This window comes from Pongo abelii, chromosome 9 (genome assembly GCF_028885655.2).
Source record: "Pongo abelii isolate AG06213 chromosome 9, NHGRI_mPonAbe1-v2.0_pri, whole genome shotgun sequence".
NCBI classification, from domain to species: Eukaryota; Metazoa; Chordata; class Mammalia; order Primates; family Hominidae; genus Pongo; species Pongo abelii.
Window position 1 is genome coordinate 97,008,937 of NC_071994.2, and position 21,154 is coordinate 97,030,090.

The 21,154-nt window shown below is 38.9% G+C and overlaps 1 protein-coding gene across 1 annotated transcript in view; it reads left to right on the top strand.

The window, feature by feature from the left end:
• HEPHL1 (hephaestin like 1) overlaps positions 1–19,975 on the top strand; it is a 93,515-nt gene extending 73,540 nt beyond the window's left edge. Inside the window, exons 14-20 of the mRNA XM_024255657.2 lie at positions 833–973; positions 2,555–2,661; positions 4,154–4,376; positions 5,617–5,756; positions 16,675–16,837; positions 17,309–17,377; positions 17,464–19,975. Coding sequence (XP_024111425.2) covers positions 833–973; positions 2,555–2,661; positions 4,154–4,376; positions 5,617–5,756; positions 16,675–16,837; positions 17,309–17,377; positions 17,464–17,666 — 1,046 coding nt within the window. The 3' untranslated portion in view covers positions 17,667–19,975. The remainder of the gene's footprint in view (positions 1–832; positions 974–2,554; positions 2,662–4,153; positions 4,377–5,616; positions 5,757–16,674; positions 16,838–17,308; positions 17,378–17,463) is intronic.
• Positions 19,976–21,154: the final 1,179 nt, after the last annotated feature.

Consider the following 21,154-nt stretch of genomic DNA (forward strand, 5'->3'; position numbering starts at 1 on the left):
GCATTTCTGAAATGGGAGTCTACTGACCATGAAGCAGTGCACAAGTCATGCTGCCACAGGCCCTCTCAGCCAGGTGTGGGCTCATCTCCATTGGCACCCAGCCTGGTTGCTTCCAACAGAAATGCACACACCAGAGGGGCTGAAGAGTGCTTGTCTCCTTGGGTAAACAAATATTGAGAAACAGAGTTAGATGTGCATTTGTGAAGTCACTATATTAATCATAAATTAATACATAAATGATTTTATTTCACTCTAATCTTTCAAATTCCTTTTACACACATTATTTCATTGGGTCTTCATTATTATTGTCATCTATTTACCAGATAATGAATAATTTCAGACTTATCAAAGGTTATACACAGGGGGCAGGGGGATTACAACTGAAAGTCACCATATCATGTGGATATGGCTTTTCCTGGAGATGATTTCTCAGTAGTAAAAAAGCATTTACCAACTACTTATGGTGTATCAGTGCACTGAAGTAAACACTTTTAGATACATTATCTTATTCAACCCTTACTATAATCCCACATGAAAGTTATTACTAAACTGATGTTACAGATGAGGAAACTGAAACTCAGACAGATTACATCACTTACCCAAGGCCCCTCTAATAAATGAAGGAGGCAGAATTTAAACCCATTGCTAAAGATTACATGATATTTAATACTACACAATGTTGCTCTCTAAAGCAAAGTAGAGTTATATAAGCCTTTCTCAGAAAAACAACTAAAGCCAAACTATTTTATTTCACTAACTACTGCCTGTATTTAAATTACACTAATGTTGAAAGAGCAATAACAATGTACACAGGCCTGTGTTTTGCCTTTAGGCCCAATGATTCATGCTGAGGTGGGTGACACCGTCCTGATCATATTTAAGAACAAAGCCAGGAGGCCCTACTCCATCTCAGCCCAGGGTGTGGAGGAAATGGATAGTGGAAAGCAATTCCAAGTGCCCATGACAAAACCAGGTAAGATGTGTCAGAGGTCTGCTTCATCTTGAGGAAGAACACTGGCGTCAACTCTTTTCTGGTCTCAGAGGTGTCTTAAAGAGCTCATCTTAATGTCAATGTGTTTCAGCCATCATCTAGTCACTCTGGTATGAGATCATCATTCATCCAATGACCAAATGTTTAGGAATTTCTAGGGTTCCATTAGAAACCTCCATTAGGGACCCCATTATCAACATCCCCCACCAGAGTAGTACATTTGTTGGAATTGATGAACCTACATTGATACATCATTATCCCCTAAAGCCCATAATTTACATTAGGGTTCACTATTGGTGTGTACACTCTAAGGGTTTTGACAAATGCACAACAACATGTATCCACCATTGTAGTCCTATAAAGAATAGTTTCGCTGCCCTAAAAATTCTCTGTGCTCTGGTGTTTATTTTTTCCTCTTCCTTAACCCCTGGCAACCACTGATCTTTTTACTGTCTGCATAGTTGTTCTTACAGTAGCTCCCCCTTATCACGGTTTTACTTTTCTTGGTTTTAGTTACCTGAATCAATCTTGGTCTGAAAATATTAAGAAATTTTGAGATAACTTCAATTAGAGACAGTAAAAAGATATTTTGAGAGTGAGAGAGAGTCTACATTCACATAGCTTTTATTATAGTATACTGTTATAGTTGTCATATTTTATTATTAGTAATTGTTGTCAATCTCTTAACTGTGCCTAATTTATAAATTAATTATAGGTATGTGTGTATAGGAAAACACATAGTATATATAGGTATGGCACTGTCTGTGGTTTCAAGCATCCCCTGGGGGTCTTGGAATGTATCTCTCCTGGACAAAGGGGGACTACTGTAGTAAACATAAAAATTAACACATTAACTGCCTTCAAAATGAAGCATTATCCTGTGTATTTAATTACATTATTTCATTTAATCCTCACAACAATTAGAAAACTATGACTAACCCACTTTACAGATAAGGATACTAAAGATTAGTGACATTAGGCAGCTTGTCAAATGTGGGATAAATAGGAAGTCATAGGGTTGAGATTTGGAACTAGGTCTCTCTGATTCTGGTTCTCACCAGATCTCACCTGCCCACTTGAGAAGCTTTTAAAAAACACTGGCACCAGAGTCCTAGACCCCAGACTCTCTGATTTCACTGGTCTGGGGTGAGGCCTGAGCAGCAAGGGCTTACAAAGCTCCCTGGTGACTCCCATAAGAGGCCAAGGCAGAGGTCCTTGATGACTAAGATGTGCTCAAGGACAGCTCTTGGGAAGGAGATACAACATTTAAGGAGGAAAAACAGTGAGGTATAAAATGTTTTTATTTCCTGAATACACACCAGTTGACAATAGAAAAATGCAAACTAGAGGGAAGGCTGGAGCCTGAAATGACAAATCTGCCATTTCATTTTGAAATAGTAGAAATCAAGATGGGAGTTTAATAAGAACATTTGTAATGAATGAGTAATTCTCTCCAGCAACAAACATTACTGAAAATATATAAAGACCTGCTTATATTTCTTCAGATAAATCATCTGAAACACAGATAATTCTAATAATTTTTTTCCATTTCATTTGTTACAGGAGAAGTAAAAACTTATAGATGGAATATCCCTAAAAGATCCGGTCCAGGGCCTTCTGATCCCAATTGTATTCCATGGGTTTACTATTCAACAGTAAACTTTGTGAAGGTAAGGTGGAGAAAGCAACCAAAAGGCTTAAAATAATCTAGATGAAAGTTGACTACTTGGGTCATCACACCTTGGGTTGGTATATGTGAAAGGGTATAATGACTTAGAGCAAGGGTCTCATACTATGGCCCATTTATGAAATCTAGCCATGCTGGACGTTTACATTGTCAATGGTTGACTTGAGTAGCTGCAACAGAGACTATATGGCCCACAAAGTCAAAAATATTTACTATCTGGTAATATTTTTTTCCAAAAAAAAAAAAAAAAGTTTGGTGACTTAAAGTGTGGGGAATAAAAACAAAATCCCAATATTTCAATTACCAAATTTGGAACTTAAAAAGATAAAAGGTTTGAAGCAAAAGAGGATATGTAAATATACAACAACAAAATAAATATAACTTAGAATACAATTTATGTATGGTTTTGGATGTGTGAAATCTGTTTATTTTAAATGCATTATCAGGGCTACTAGGGCTCAGGAGAAGAAAGTTCACTCTAAACATAGTAACTGAAACTACAAAATTGTTTGAATGATTAATGATCTAACTTTGAAATAAAAGGCAAAGATTCAACATTGAATTTGAGCCAGGTATGGGTATGTAAAACAACCACAGTCTTTAATTACATGCCATAAACCAAAGTCCAATCTAATGTCGTTATCTGATGTAAAATGTAAGCATTGCCTATTTAGGAAAAAAAGGGAGGGATTATCTTAACCTTCCTCTTAGGTATTAGATGGCTTGTATTAATGTCCTTGAGTTGTACTGGACAGTTCTAGAGTTCAGGAGATAGATATACAAGGTACTTGAATAAATAAACTTACATATGAGAATTATGGGAAAATCCAAATTTATTTATTTTATGCATCACAACAAATATTTATTGAGCACTTGTGATGTGCAAATGACCCCACCAAATACTATGAGAAATGCAGATCCTCTTGTCTTAAAGAAACTTATAACTTCATGGAAAATAATATGTCCACACTTGTAACTGTAATAGAGCTCTGAATCTGGTGAATTCTATAGGAGTGGCAGGCTAACTAAAGTACTATAGAAGGTTTTGGAAGGAGAATCTAGGAAGAAAGAGCATTATGAGCACAGCTGAAAATAGGGAAGTAGAGGGAGTGTTTGGGACATGTTGAGAGTCCCATTTGGCTATCATATGGGGTCCAGCAGTAAATCAAGGGGTAGCCTAAGCCAGAAAAGTTCATTAGGGGAGCACATGGAGGGCTCACAGACCTGCAAGGGTTTGTATTTAATTCTGCAGGCCATGGAAAATCACTAAAGACTTCTAGATACGGGAATATAAAGATTACTGTGATGGTGGTCAACAGGATGGGCTGGAGGTGGGGTGAATCAGAGCTGAGAGAAGAATCAATTTCTAGTCCAGGGTGAGGTATTATGACCCTACACTAGAATGGTGGCAGGTGGAATGAAATATTATTAAATTACTTAATGGCTCTTTTAACTCGATTTATTTTTTCTTCCAGGATACATATAGTGGTTTGATGGGTCCTCTGATTACATGCCGAAAGGGAGTCTTGAATGAAAAGGGAAGAAGAAGTGACGTTGATTATGAATTTGCTCTCTTGTTTTTGGTATTTAATGAGAATGAATCCTGGTATCTGGATGACAATATTAAGAAGTATCTCAACAAAGATCCACGAGATTTTAAGCGCACTGATGATTTTGAGGAAAGCAACAGAATGCATGGTATATCCAAAGTTTAAAAAGAAGCCTATGTTGAGATAAGCTCATAGGAATGCCTGTAAATGTAGGAGGCTCCCAGCATCCTTCTCTGAGCCTTTCCTCCTTCCCAGGGGCACCTGGACTGAAGAAAGTCCTTTAATGCTTTCCTTCAGACTGAACCAGCCTAGCCACTGATTGGCTGGCAATAAAGTCATTGAGGCTTTGAACCAACTTGTAAGGACATGTATTTCTGAATGCTGGGATCTCTAAGCTCTAAGACTGTGAAGTAATTCTTTAAAAACAAATCATAGTTTATTGTCATATTTTTATAAGAATATGCCATAACTTCTATTTGTTTAAATTTAAGGGCCAGGTTTAATTGTCTCTGGGATATGAAACACTACCATCAAATTTCTGTTTTAATGTATCTGTGTTACTTCTATATAATTTAAGGTAGTTTGTTGGTGGGAATAATGTGTTCACATTGACACATCCACTGTTTCTCACCAACAGCTATTTTTGACCAAAAGTGCACAAAAAGGCCTTGCCCAAGGTCACAAAGCTACTTGTTAATATAGATTAGAATATAGTAGCCTGATTCCCCATTGAGCTACTCTTTCCCCTACCAGTTTTGCTTTCTTCTCCTAAAGATTTCTTAGTATGCTCCCCATTTTTAATGAATGCAGGTCATTTCGTTGCACCACAATGCACAGAATCGAAAGTTAGTAGACAGTGGAGGAGTGGGAGTCACCATCATGTAAACTCAGTTTGCTTTGGTCATTGTTAGGTCATGAGCTCAGCCCGTGTGAAGCTCTCTTTTATTTTTGGAGATTCAGCCAGGCTTAAACTATTCTCAACAAGTGAAATATTAAGAAAATAGCTTCTAAGTCACTCAATTTTTATTTACATAAACTTGTTTATGCCTTGGTTTGTTCTCTGTAGAGTGGTATAAATCTGGCTACCTCTCCAATGAGCCTGTAATTCCCTTCATAAAGAGATTATGCTGAATAAACAAACAAAACACTGCCACCAACATATGGCTTTAAAACTGCTATTTCTTTGTTCTCGCTCTCTTTGTAGAAGGATTTCTCAGTTATCTGAATTTTGGGTCTAGAATGGTAGGACACTGCTAGGGGTGAGTGAGATTGTTACATGTTTACTAGACAGATGAAAATATCAGTGACCTAAAGATCTTCTGGAAACATTTAAAAAATCAGCTTATCTTTTAACTAACCAAAGGTTATTTTCTTATCACCTTTTAAAGCCATTAATGGAAAGATTTTTGGGAATCTCCATGGCCTCATAATGAACGAAGATACAATGACAAACTGGTATTTGTTAGGGATAGGAAGTGAAGTGGACATACATACCATCCATTATCATGCCGAGAGCTTTCTTTTCAAAGTAAGTATAAGGAAAGTGCTTTGGGAAAGACGTTTTTGAACTAAGAAATTCAATGTATTTCCAGTGGAAAATAAGAGTTACTTGGCAATAATGCTTGTGAGGGGAGGTGAGAATGGAACAGAATAACGTGATTGTACCATTTCCCTGGTGGATGTTTCTTTTTTTTTTTTTTGAGACGGAGTCTCACTCTGTTGCCCAGGGTGGAGTGCAGTGGCACAGTCTCAGCTCACTGCAAGCTCCGCCTCCTGGGTTCATGCCATTCTCCTGCCTCAGCCTCCCGAGTAGCTGGGACTACAGGTGTGTGCCACTACGCCTGGCTAATTTTTTTTGTATTTTTTAGTAGAGACGGGGTTTCACCATGTTAGCCAGGATGGTCTCGATCTCCTGACCTCGTGATCTGCCCACCTCGGCCTCCCACAGTGCTGGGATTACAGGCATGAGCCACCACGCCCGGCCTGGATATTTCTTAATATGTATATGTATATTATTGTGCTTATAAAAATCTCTCCAAGCCTCAGGTGAGAGTTTTCTCATTAGTGATCTGGGGATAACTCTGACCACCCTGGAATATGCTGTTAATATTGTATATGAAAGTACGGACACTGAGAGCATTCGTCCCTTTTCCTCACCCTTCCTTTTTTTCTTTCCCTTTCCTTCTCCCCACCCTTTTCTTTTTCCGTGTGATTAGCTAACAGAATAGCTCTATCCAGTAAAGGAGCTATTTTGAGCTCTGGCCTAAGCCCTCAAACTTTATCTTGACTTTTGCCCTAGTGAGCTGGGCTGGACCATGTGTGACTTTCTACCCTCTAGCATCAAGCTGTACCATATGGGTGGTGCTTACTGTACAGCAGAGCCATCTGGGGAACTATGTAAAAACCCAACTGCCAGGCCCCGACCCAGACCTGCTGAATCAGAATCTCCACGGATAAGGTCCAAATAGTCTGTCATCTGAAGTTCTCAGTGCTTTCTACAAGGAAGTGGAATAGAAAAGAACAATCACATCCAATGTGTGGAGAAAACTGGAATTGATCTTTTCTAGTTAGACAGGAATAAATGGTAACTTTAATAAAACATTTAATATCCTTTCTCCTCTGTATATTTCAACATTGTTTAGGACACCAAGTATTAGCATGCTATGATTAGAGTTTCACATATTAAATGGCTATGCTGCTTTTCAGAATTTGGCTTTTTTAAACTCACATTTTAAAAATTATATTAAAAATTTATAAAATTTAATAAACATAAAATTATAAAAATTTACATACACACTTTAAAAATAAGATATAATTTACATTGAATACAATTCACCATATTTAGTGTGTACAGTTCTCTTTTGATAAGCACATACAGTAGTGTAACGAACAGCAATCAAAATATAGAATACTTTTATTTCCCCCACAAATTTTCCCATTGCACCCTCTAGTGTCAACTACTTCCCCATACTTACACTTGTCAACCACTGTCTCTATAGTTTTGCCTTTTTTGAAAGTTTATATGGAAATCATAGTTTGTAGCATCTCGAATCTGGCTTGTTTGATTTAACATAGGCATTCAAATTGCATCCATCTTGTTATGTGTATCAGTGGTTTGTTTCTTGTGACTGTTGAATAGCATTCCATTGTAAGGATATAATGCAGTTTGTTTATCTATTCTCCTGTTGAGGAACATTTGAGTTATTTCCAAGGTTGTTTATTACAAATCAAGTCATTACAAACATTTGTGCACATGTTTTTGTGTGAACATATGTTTTCATTTTCCTTGAGAAAATACCTAGAAGTAGGATTGCTAAGCCATGTGATAAGTGTATGTTTGATTTCATAAGAAACCGCCAAACTGTTTTCCAAAAAGGCAGTATCATTTTGCATTTCCAAAGAAATATATGAGAACTCCATATGTTGCACATCCACATATGCAGTTGGTATTTTTAGTTTTTATTTCATTTTTTTCCCTTAGGCATTCCCTCCTTGGGAAGGGGATATAGTAGTATCTCATTGTTTTTCATTTGCATTTTCCCAGTGGCTAATGATATTGAGCATCTTTTCATGTGTTTGTTTACCATCTGTCATCTATAAATCTTTGGTGAAGTGTCCAAATTATAAGCCCATTTTAAAAAATTGGATTACTTGTTTACTTATTGTAGAGTTTGAGGGCTTTATATATTCTGGATACAAATCCTTTTTCAGTGATGTTACTCACAAATATTTGCTTCCAGTTTGTGACTTATCTTTTCATTCTCTTAACAGCTTTCAAACAGAAGTTCTTAATTTTTGATGAAGTGAAATGAAGTACAATTTTTCTTTTTTATAGATCATACTTTTGGTGTCATGTATAAAAAATTTTGGCCTTACTGAAGGTCCCAAAAAAGGTCTTTGTTTTCTTTTAGAAGTGTTATAGTTTTAGATTTTATATTTAGGGCTCTGATATATTTTAATTTTCATATGTGGTTCAAGATATGAAATAAGGTTCATTTTTTTTCATATGTATGTCCAAATGTTCCATCACCACTCATTGAAAAGATCATCTTTTTTTCCCACAGAATTGACTCTTCACTTTTGTCAAAATCATATTGACCACATATATGTGGGTCTATGTCTGGGCTGTCTCTTCTGTTACACTGGTTTATAGTCTGCCCTTTCTTGAATGCCACAATGTTTTGATTACTTTAGTGTTATAGTAAGTCTCAAAATCAGATGGTGATTGTTTTAGCTATTCTAGATGTTTGCCTTCCCAGATAAATTTTAGAAATAACTTGTTGACTTTGATTTTTAAAATCCTGTTGGGATTTTGATTGGTATTGCACTGAATCTATACAAGGGGTTGGACAGAACTGACATAACAATATTGAGGCTTCCAATCCATGAACATGGTATATCTATCATTTAGCTCTTCTTTGATTTCTTTCATCAGCATTTTGTAGTTTTCAGTATAGAGATCTTGCATATATTTTCTTTTATTTATTTATAACTAAGTATAAAAAAGGTTTTGGTAATAGTGTAAATGATAGTGTTTTTATTTCAATTTGTAGTTGTTTATTGCCAATATTTAGAAATATAATTGATTTTTGCATGTTGACCTTGCATCCTGCGTCTTTGTTAAACTCACTTTAGTTCCAATAGTTTTCCTGTAGATTTTAGGGGGGTTTTCTATGCAGACAATCATGTTGTCTGTGAATAGACATGGCTTCATTTATTTTCAATCTGTATGTCTTTTATTTCTTTTGTCTTACTGCACTGGCTAGGATCTGTAGTGCAATTTTGAATATGAGTGGTGAAAGTCGACATCCTCACTTTGTTCTTAATCTTTTTTTTATTGTACTTTGAGTTTTAGGGTACATGTGCACAATGTGCAGGTTAGTTAAATATGTATACATGTGCCATGCTGGTGTGCTGCACCCATTACCTCGTCATTTAGCATTAGGTATATCTCCTAATGCTACCCTCCCCCCTACCCCCACCCCACAAGAGTCCCCAGAGTGTGATGTTCCCCTTCCTGTGTCCATGTGTTCTCATTGTTCAATTCCCACCTATATGAGTGAGAACATGCGGCGTTTGGTTTTTTGTCCTTGCGATAGTTTACTGAGAATGATGGTTTCCAGTTTCATCCATGTCCCTACAAAGGACATGAACTCATCCTTTTTTATGGTTGCATAGTATTCCATGGTGTATATGTGCCACATTTTCTTAATCCAGTCTATCATTGTTGGACATTTGGGTTGGTTCCAAGTCTTTGCTATTGTGAATAGTGCCACAATAAACATATGTGTGCGTGTGTCTTTATAGCAGCATGATTTATAGTCCTTTGGGTATATACCCAGTAATGGGATGGCTGGGTCGAATGGAATTTCTAGTTCTAGATCCCTGAGGAATCGCCACACTGACTTCCACGATGGTTGAACTAGTTTAGAGTCCCACCAACAGTGTAAAAGTGTTCCTATTTCTCCACATCCTCTCCAGCACCTGTTGTTTCCTGACTTTTTAATGATTGCCATTCTAACTAGTGTGAGATGGTATCTCATTGTGGTTTTGATTTGAATTTCTCTGATGGCCAGTGGTGGTAAGTATTTTCTCATGTATTTTTTGGCTGCATAAATGTCTTCTTTTGAGAAGTGTCTGTTCATGTCCTTCGCCCACTTTTTGATGGGGTTGTTTGTTTTTTCTTGTAAATTTGTTGGAGTTCATTGTAGATTCTGGATATTAGCCCTTTGTCAGATGAGTAGGTTGCAAAAATTTTCTCCCATTTTGTAGGTTGCCTGTTCACTCTGATGGTAGCTTCTTTTGCTGTGCAGAAGCTCTTGAGTTTAATTAGATCCCATTTGTCAATTTTGGCTTTTGTGGCCATTGCTTTTGGTGTTTTAGACATGAAGTCCTTGCCCATGCCTATGTCCTCAATGGTAATGCCTAGGTTTTCTTCTAGGGTTTTTATGGTTTTAGGTCTAACATTTAAGTCTTTAATCCATCTTGAATTAATTTTTGTATAAGGTGTAAGGAAGGGATCCAGTTTCAGCTTTCTACATATGGCTAGCCAGTTTTCCCAGCACCATTTATCAAATAGGGAATCCTTTCCCCATTGCTTGTTTTTCTCAGGTTTGTCAAAGATCAGATAGTTGTTGTATGTGGCATTATTTCTGAGGGCTCTGTTCTGTTCCATTGATCTATATCTCTGTTTTGGTACCAGTACCATGCTGTTTTGGTTACTGTAGCCTTGTAGTATAGTTTGAAGTCAGGTAGCGTGATGCCTCCAGCTTTGTTCTTCTGGCTTAGGATTGACTTGGCGATGTGGGCTCTTTTTTGGTTCCATATGAACTTTAAAGTAGTTTTTTCCAATTCTGTGAAGAAAGTCATTGGTAGCTTGATGGGGATGGCGTTGAATCTATAAATTACCTTGGGCAGTATGGCCATTTTCACAATATTGATTCTTCCTACCCATGAGCATGGAATGTTCTTCCATTTCTTTGTATTCTCTTTTATTTCATTGAGCAGTGGTTTGTAGTTCTCCTTGAAGAGGTCCTTCACGTCCCTTCTAAGTTGGATTCCTAGGTATTTTATTGTCTTTGAAGCAATTGTGAATGGGAGTTCACTCATGATTTGGCTCTCTGTTTGTCTGCTACTGGTGTATAAGAATGCTTGGATTTTTGTACATTGATTTTGTATCCTGAGACTTTGCTGAAGTTGCTTATCAGCTTAAGGAGATTTTGGGCTGAGATAATGGGGTTTTCTAGATATACAATCATGTCATCTGCAAACAGGGACAATTTGACTTCCTCTTTTCCTAATTGAATACCCTTTATTTCCTTCTCCTGCCTGATTGCCCTGGCCAGAACTTCCAACACTGTGTTGAATAGGAGTGGTGAGAGAGGGCATCCCTGTTTTGTGCCAGTTATCAAAGGGAATGCTTCCAGTTTTTGTCCATTCAGTATGATATTGGCTGTGGGTTTGTCATAGATAGCTGTTATCATTTTGAGATATGTCCCATCAATACCTAATTTATTGAGAGTTTTTAGCATGAAGTGTTGTTGAATTTTGTCAAAAGCCTTCCTTTTCTGCATCTATTGAGATAATCATGTGGTTTTTTCTTTGGTTCTGTTTATATGCTGGATTACATTTATTGATTTGTGTATATTGAACCAGCCTTGCATCCCAGGGATGAAGCCCACTTGATCATGGTGGATAAGCTTTTTGATGTGCTGCTGGATTTGGTTTGCCAGTATTTTACTGTGGATTTTTGCATCAATGTTCATCAAGGATATTGGTCTAAAATTCTCTTTTTTTGTTGTGTCTCTGCCCGGCTTTGGTATCAGGATGATGCTGGTCTCATAAAATGAGTTAGGGAGGATTCCCTCTTTTTCTATTGATTGGAATAGTTTCAGAAGGAATGGTACCAGTTCCTCTTGTACCTCTGGTAGAATTCGGCTGTGAATCCATCTGGTCCTGGACTCTTTTTGGTTGGTAAGTTATTGATTATTGCCACAATTTCAGAGCCTGTTATTGGTCTATTCAGAGATTCAACTTCTTCCTGGTTTAGTCTTGGGAGGGTGTATGTGTCGAGGAATTTATCCATTTCTTCTAGATTTTCTAGTTTATTTGCATAGAGTTGTTTATAGTATTCCCTGATGGTAGTTTGTATTTCTGTGGGATTGGTGGTGATATCCCCTCTATCATTTTTTATTGCATCTATTTGATTCTTCTCTCTTTTCTTCTTATTAGTCTTGCTAGCAGTCTATCAATTTTGTTGATCCTTTCAAAAAACCAGCTCCTGGATTCATTAATTTTTTGAAGGGTTTTTTGTGTCTCTATTTCCTTCAGTTCTGCTCTGATTTTAGTTATTTCTTGCCTTCTGCTAGCTTTTGAATGTGTTTGCTCTTGCTTTTCTAGTTCTTTTAATTGTGATGTTAGGGTGTCAATTTTGGATCTTTCCTGCTTTCTCTTATGGGCATTTAGTGCTAAAAATTTCCCTCTACATACCACTTTGAATGTGTCCCAGAGATGCTGGTATGTTGTGTCTTTGTTCTCATTGGTTTCAAAGAACATCTTTATTCCTGCCTTCATTTCATTATTTACCGAGTAGTCATTCAGGAGCAGGTTGTTCAGTTTCCATGTAGTTGAGCAGTTTTGAGTGAGTTTCTTAATCCTGAGTTCTAGTTTGATTGCACTGTGGTCTGAGAGACAGTTTGTTATAATTTCTGTTCTTTTACATTTGCTGAGGAGTGCTTTACTTCCAACTATGTGGTCAATTTTGGAATAGGTGTGGTGTGGTGCTGAAAAAAATGTATATTCTGTTGATTTGGGGTGGAGAGTTCTGTAGATGTCTATTAGGTCCGCTTGGTGCAGTTAACAAAGATACCTGGGTATCCTTGTTAACTTTCCATCTCGTTGATCTGTCTAATGTTGACAGTGGGGTGTTAAAGTCTCCTATTATTATTGTGTGGGAGTCTAAGTCTCTTTGTAGGTCACTCAGGACTTGCTTTATGAATCTGGGTGCTCCTGTATTGGGTGCATATATATTTAGGATAGTTAGCTCTTCTTGTTGAATTGATCCCTTTCCCATTATGTAATGGCCTTCTTTGTCTCTTTTGAACTTTGTTGGTTTAAAGTCTGTTTTATCAGAGACTAGGATTGCAACCCCTGCCTTTTTTGGTTTTCCATTTGCTGGGTAGATCTTCCTCCATCCTTTTATTTTGAGCCTATGTGTGTCTCTGCATGTGAGATGGGTTTCCTGAATACAGCACACTGATGGGTCTTGACTCTTTATCAAATTTGCCAGTCTGTGTCTTTTAATTGGAGCATTTAGCCCATTTACATTTAAAGTTAATATTGTCATATGTGAATTTGATCCTGTCATTATGATGTTAGCTGGTTATTTTGCTCATTAGTTCATGCAGTTTCTTCCTAGCCTCTATAGTCTTTACAATTTGGCATGATTTTGCAGTGGCTGGTACCGGTTGGTCCTTTCCATGTTTAGTGCTTCCTTCAGGAGCTCTTTTAGGGCAGGCTTGATGGTGACAAAATCTCTCAGCATTTGCTTGTCTGTATTTTATTTCTCCTTCACTTATGAAGCTTAGTTTGGCTGGATATGTAATTGTGGGTTGAAAATCTTTTCTTTACGAATGTTGAATATTGGCCCCCACTCTCTTCTGGCTTATAGAGTTTCTGCCGAGAGATCCACTGTTAGTCTGATGGGCTTCCCTTTGTGGGTAACCCCACCTTTCTCTCTGGCTGCCTTTAACATTTTTTCCTTCATTTCAACTTCGGTGAATCTGACAATTATGTGTCTTGGAGTTGCTGTTCTCGAGGAGTATCTTTGTGGCGTTCTCTGTATTTCCTGAATCTGAATGTTGGCCTGCCTTGCTAGATTGGGGAAGTTCTCCTGGATAATATCCTGCAGAGTGTTTTCCAACTTGGTTCCACTCTCCCCATCACTTTCAGGTACACCAATCAGACGTGGATTTGGTATTTTCACATAGTCCCATATTTCTTGGAGGCTTTGTTCATTTCTTTTTATTCTTTTTTCTCTAAACTTCCCTTCTTACTTCATTTCATTCATTTCATCTTCCATCACTGATACCCTTTCTTCCAGTTGATCACATCGGCTCCTGAGTCTTCTGCATTCTTCACGTAGTTCTCAAGCCTTGGCTTTCAGCTCCATCAGCTCCTTTAAGCACTTCTCTGTATTGGTTATTCTAGTTATACATTCGTCTGAATTTTTTTCAAAGTTTTTAAATTCTTTGCCTTTAGTTTGAATTTCCTCTTGTAGCTCGGAGTAGTTTGATCATCTGAAGACTTCTTCTCTCAACTCGTCAAAGTCATTCTCTGTCCAGCTTTGTTCCATTGCTGGTGAGGAACTGCGTTCCTTTGGAGGAGGAGAGGCGCTCTGCTTTTTAGAGTTTCCAGTTTTTCTGCTGTTTTTTCCCCATCTTTGTGGTTTTGTCTACTTTTGGTCTTTGATGATGGTGATGTACAGATGGGTTTTTGGTGTGGATGTCCTTTCTGTTTGTTACTTTTCCTTCTAACAGACAGGACCCTCAGCTGCAGGTCTGTTGGAGTTTGCTAGAGGTCCACTCCAGACCCTGTTTGCCTGGGTATCAGCAGTGGTGGCTGCAGAACAGCAGATTTTCATGATGCACGAATGCTGCGGTCTGATCGTTCCTCTGGAAGTTTTGTCTCAGAGGAGTACCCAGCCATGTGAGGTGTCAGTCTGCCCCTACTGGGAGGTGCCTCCCAGTTAGGCTGCTCGGGGGTCAGGGGTCAGGGATCCACTTGAGGAGGCAGTCTGCCCATTCTCAGATCTCCAGCTGCGTGCTGGGAGAACCACTGCTCTCTTCAAATCTGTCAGACAGGGACATTTAAGTCTGCAGAGGTTACTGCTGCCTTTTTGTTTGTCTGTGCCCTGCCCCTAGAGGTGTAGCCTACAGAGGCAGGCAGGCCTCCTTGAGCTGTGGTGGGCTCCACCCAGTTCGAGCTTCCAGGCTGCTTTGTTTACCTAAGCAAGCCTGGGCAATGGTGGGCGCCCCTCCCCCAGCCTTGCTGCCGCCTTGCAGTTTGATCTCAGACTGCTGTGCTAGCAATCAGGGAGACTCCGTGGGCATAGGACCCTCTGACCCAGGTGCGGGATATAATCTCCTGGTTCACCGTTTTTTAAGCCCGCTGTAAAAGCACAGTATTAGGGTGGGAGTGACCCGATTTTCCAGGTGCCGTCTGTCACCCCTTTCTTTGACTAGGAAAGGGAACTCCCTGACCCTTTGCACTTCCCGAATGAGGCAATGCCTCACCCTCCTTCAACTCGCACACGGTGTGCTGCACCCACTGTCCTCCGCCCACTGTCTGGCACTCCCTAGTGAGATGAACCCGGTACCTCAGATGGAAATGCAGAAATCACCCATCTTCTGCGTTGCTCACGCTGGGAGCTGTAGACCGGAGCTGTTCCTATTCAGCCATCTTGGCTCTGTTCTTAGTCTTACAAAGGGAGCATTCAGTCATTCACCTTTGAATATAAAGTTAGCTGCAACTTTTTTGTGGATCCCGTTATGAGGTTGAGGAAGTTTCCTTCTAAATTTGCTCAGAGTTTTGATCATCAACAAATGTTAAATTCTATTAAATGGTTTTTCTGCATCTATTGAGATGATCAGATGCTTTTTCTTCTTTAATCCATTGCTGAATTACATTTATTGATTGTGGAGTTTTTTAACACTTTCTAATTCCCAGGATAAACCTTACTTGGTCGTGATGTATTATTGCTTTTTGCGGAATTGATTTGCTAGTATTTTGTTATGGATGATGGTATCTATGTTCATGAGGAGTACTGATTGTAGCTTTTTTTCCTCACAAAGCATTTGTTTAGTTTTGGTATCACAGTAATGCTGGCCTCATAAAATGGGTTGGAACTGTTCTTTCCTCTTCTATTTTCCAGAACAGTTTGTTTACAATTGGTATTATTTCTCCTTTAAATGTTTGGTAGAATTTGCCAATAAAGCCATCTGGAGTTTAATTTGTTGGAATATCTTGAAGCAATTACAGTTTCTTTAATAGATATAGTGCTATTCAGGTTATCAGTTTATTCTTGAGTAATCTTCAGGAGTTTGTGTCTTTTAAGGAATTTGTTCATATCATCTAAGCTGTATAATTTATGGATAAGAGGTATTTGTCCAGTATTTCCTTTTTAATGTTTGTAAGATATTAGTGATGTCCTCACTTTCATTCTCAGTATTTCTAATGTGTCCTTTTCCCTTTTCCCTTGGTTAGTCTGTGCAGAGATTTGTATTAGTTATCTATTGCTGCATAACAAATTACTCTAAACTTAGAGTAATTCTTGGATGAGGAATCTGGGATTAGTTTAACTAGTTGGTTGATTCAGAATCTTTCATGAGGAGGCAATCAAGATGTCAACTGGAGTTGCAGTTTTCAAAGGTTTGACTGGAGCTGGAGGATCCACTTCCAAACTTACTGATGTGATTGTTAACTAGATGCTTCAGCTCCTGATCATGTGGATAAGACATGAAAACTGGCTTCCTCCAGTGAGTAATCCAAGAGAAGAGGGTGAGAGGGTATCTAAGACAGAAGTAATGATAACCTAATCTTGGAATTGGAATGCCAGCACTTCTTCCACATGCTATTGATTTCGCATACCAACCCTTATACAATGTAGGTAGGAACTACAAAGGTTATGAATACCAGGAGGTGGGGATCATTGTGGGCCATCATGGAAGCTGGCTACTACAGAATTTATTGATTGTATTGATCTGTTCAAAGAATCAGTTTTAGATTTCTTTGACTTATCTCTATTGTACTTCTATTCTTGATTCCTACTCTTTTTATGTCCTTCCTTTTGCTTACTGTGGGTTTTATTTGTTTTTGCTCTTCTTTCTCTTCTTGCTGTTCTGAGCAAACAAGGCTACTAGCTGTTGTTTTTTAAAACGTTTTTGCAGATAGATAAATCTTACCGAGAAGATGTGTATGATCTCTTTCCTGGGACATTCCAAACCGTTGAACTGTTTGCAGATCACCCAGGGACATGGCTGCTACACTGTCATGTGTCTGACCACATCCATGCTGGCATGGAGACAACCTACACGGTCCTTCGTAACATAGGTACTGTTGTCTGTCAGTGATGCCAGATGATGGCACCAAGATTCCTGTAGACCCCGAAAACAGGAGGCATGACAAAAACCCAGATATAGCCCTCAACAAGCTCAGAGTCAAGTAAGAGAGACATATATGTAAATATGTAACTATAATCAAGTATGCTATGTGCTGTAGCAGAATGCAGAGTACAGGGCTTACTAGAAGCAGTAGGAGGGAATGGGTAACAGTTGGAGGATATGAGCCAAAGTTTCACAGAGGCCATGATGCTCCAGATAGACTCAGTGGGTGAGCAGAAGTGGGAAAGACAGCTGGGGCAGGAAAGCATGTACATGGGAATGAAGTAGCACAGTAAGAATCCAGAAATGATTGGCAGATACTGATGGGATAAGTCCTTGCTGGTGAAATGAAATGACTCGTGTCATGAAAAGAATCCCCTTCTGTTGTTAATAAAACAATGATCTTCTTTTCTTTGTGCAGACAACAGGATTCCTTACTCCACCACATCTCCTGGAGTGGCATCTCACCCAGCCACAGTGCCATCAAACGGTAATGATACCCTCTCCCCATGTAAATAAGTCAACATTTCACTCCTCAAAAATGTCAGGGGCCTGACAAGTTTATCTTTTTCACAGAACGACCTGGCAAAGAGCAGCTCTATTTCTTTGGCAAGAATCTGGGTCCAACAGGAGCCAAGGCAGCCTTAGTCATCCTTTTCATCATTGGACTCCTCCTTCTAATCACCACGGTGATTCTCTCCCTCAGATTCTGCTCTTCAATGAAGCAGACAGATTACCAGCAAGTCCAGTCCTGTGCTCTCCCCACGGATGCTCTGTGAACCATCTGGTCTCCCTCAACAGGAACGGGTGATGTCCCACAGCTGCCCAGATGGCAGCCAACAGGGAAACTGGACCAAGGCATCACTCACCAAGGAAGGTTGACACTGTATCCTGGATCAGCCTTCTGATCCTCTCAAACTTCATCCAAAGCAATTTGCTTTTATTTATTTATTTTTAAATGGGCTGTGAATAATCCTCAGGTATAAAACACAGACAAAGGAGAATGGGCATGACTGAGAATGTCAACTCTTATTCTATTCTTTGGATGGATTCACTGAATGGGAGACCCTCTGAAAGATATCTTTATATTCCATCTTTTATAATTCTTGAACAGTGCTTTCTTAGCTAACCACCAAAGTTTCTAGGTGAACAGCTTCTAGAAAAAGTTAGAGTGCCTCAGACATTTAACTGGAAGGGCATTACCTTTTCAACATTGTTGCATAACATGCGTCCCTTGGTTGTTCTGTGGAAAATAACTTTCTTAGGAGTTCTTGGAAATGTCTAAGTCAGTGTCTGCTGATAGAATTACACCAAATAAATTGTTTGGAGGCTTTAACCAGTTCTCCTGGCCTTTTCCTCTTTGATATAAATAGCCCGTGCACTGCTTGTTTTAAAAAGCAAAGTTATGTTTTTTAAAAAATTGCTGCTGTTTTTATTCAAACCTGTAGAAATACTTGAATGTTTACAACTCACTTCATGTGACATGTTTTTACAATATGTTTCTGTGGCAATGTTTGTACTTTCAAAAATCAAGTAGAGAAATTGTATTTCTACTTCAGTCTGTGGGAGAGCTGAAATCTGTAAAAGAACATGTTAGGCTCTCCCTTTATGGATCAGGGACTCCCTGAGAGCTTAGAGCAAGCTCGCTATCAAGGAGGGAAGCTTTGCAGGAGGCAAGTCTGGGCTTGAATTTGGAGTCTGATTTTTCATTCAGTTAGAGGGAATCTTTACAAGTCCTCATCTTCTATTAAATTATAACATTCTCATTGTATAAGAAACACCAGAAGGAATTTATCAATGTAGGTGACTAGATAGGAGAAGTGACCTCTAAAGAGCCTAGATTCCATGCCTTTTAAAGACATACCTCTTTATGGAAGGAGAAAAAAGGAAAAGGAAAGGTGAGAAAAAGATAATCTTGGTGGCAGATTCTCTTAAACCATTAAACCAGCTTTGAAAATTAATAAATAATTTCCAAGGTTCAAATGCAAAAAAATTATTGAACAACTAAACTCAACCCATTATAAGGCCATCTACACTGTCCACGCCTATGCTCAGACAGTAGGTGTAAGATTGATAAAAGCAACATTGTTTATTACAAGACTGAGAAATTGCTTTTAGCTCTAGGCGAGATGCCCTGAGTTTCCAATGCCAATGCTAGATGAGTGATACTGGTATGCCTGCCTTAGCAGTGGGTCATTTGAATGTCAAAGTGAATGACAAGGACCTAAGAAATATTCTGGTGGAGGGACCTTTCATACTGTCTCATCTTCATCTTTATGAGGGGAAATGGGTAATTGGATAGAAGCTATAGTCTTAACATAAAAGGGGATGCAAATGCTAATAGTTCTGTTCATAGTTTGCTTGAATGTCATATCAAACAGCATACACAAAAGATTTTGAATTTCAGTCTGCTAACCATTGACAATGTGATTTCGTAGTACATGTTCTACAGTTTTCATACATGTGTAGGCTGCATAATTTCATAATAATTATGGTAAATGCCTTATTTATTACCCACCTTAGTAGGACAAGTTGTTCAGTTTTTTTTTCTTTTCAGTTTATTTTTTTAATGAAAACAAAACCACAAAGTAGTTTGATTGCATCATTTACCATTTTAATAAAGTTTCACATAAGGTGGCTATTTGCATGGTTATTTTCACTTAAAATTATCTATCACTAAACTAGGGGAGGTGGTTAAAGGGGAATTAATTTTTAGATATTTAGGGGCTATGACTATGCCAATTGATACTTGTTAGAGGAAATGAAACAAAATAATGTATCTCCACAAATAATATGACTTCTCAAACATTGTTTCCTCAAACGTAACTACACTCCTTGTTCTCAGCCTCACTTGAGAAAATCAACTCTGCCTTCGCTTACACACATATTTCTTCGTGTTACAAGTGTCCCTGCTCCTAGCAGGACAGTCTCTTCATTTGACTTTGGGCCTCATTGCTTCTTGCTTTCTCAAGACTTCATTCCCTTGGGTATCCATTTTTCCTCCCGCATCTTTCTATGAAACCATCAGCAATGTCCGCCATTAAAAACAGAAAGCAATGAGCTGTCTTATTTAACGCTATAACCCCCTCCGACCCAGTTTCTCTCTTCCTTTGATAGCAGAACATAGAGGTATTCACACTTGGTGCCTGTACCACCTCATCCCATGCATTCCTCAGCCCATTCTGATGGTTTTCAATCCAGCGTGCCCAGCCCCCACACCCCAACCTGCTGTGGTAGAGATCACCAATCATGATGCCATTTCCAGTGGCTTCTTCTCCATCTTTATCTTTTTCAACCTCTCAGCAACAAGTAACAGCTCCTTCCTTCTGAACACTCGGAGTCTCTAGTCCCTTGGCTCTGCAGCATGACTCTCTGCCAGCCTTCCTTCTTCCTCAATGACTATTCCTTCTCAATCTCTTTTTCTAGTTCCTTCTCCTCTGTCTGACCTAAATGTTAGCATGCCTCAGAACTTGACACTAGGTCCTTTTTCTCTTTTTACCCTCTGTGGTAGGCTGAATATTACCCCAAGGATGTCATGTCCTAATCCCTGAACCTGTGAATGTCACCTTATGTGGCAAAAGGGACTTTGCAGGTATGATTACTTTAAGGATCTTGAAGATAGGAAATTTATACTGGATTATCCATATTGGCCCTATATGTAATCATGAGTGTCCTTATGAAAGAGAGGCAGTGGGAGATTTGACTACAGAGGAAGAAGACAATGTGACAACCGAGGCAAGATTCCATGCTGCTGGCTTTGGAGATGGAGGAAGGGGCCATGGGCCAGGGAATGCAACGAATGCATCTCCAGAAGCCAGGAAAGGTAAGGGAAAGGATTTTCCTCTAGAGCCTCCAGAGGGAGGTTGGCCTTGCAGATATCTTGAAACTGATTTTGGACTTCAGAGGTCCAGAACTGTAAGAGAAGAAATGTGTGCCACCAAGTTTGTGGTAATGTGTTACCAGCCACTCCATAGTTTATTTTATCCATCCTTATGATCAGAAAACCATTTTTATGCAAATAAATTCCAAATGTATTTCTCTAACCCTGACCTTGGGCTGCAGATTCACACAAATCCTGCTTGAGTAGGGTCACTGCAGCAGTCCCCAAACCAGCCTCTCCAACATCACTACTGCTCCTTTCAACCACTGTCCACACATTGCCTCGTGTTTTTCCAAATTTCATCATTCCCCTGGTTACTACCCTTTACTGTCCTCCCATTTCACTTTTAATAACATCCAAACTATTTACCTTGGTCTTTAAGACCCA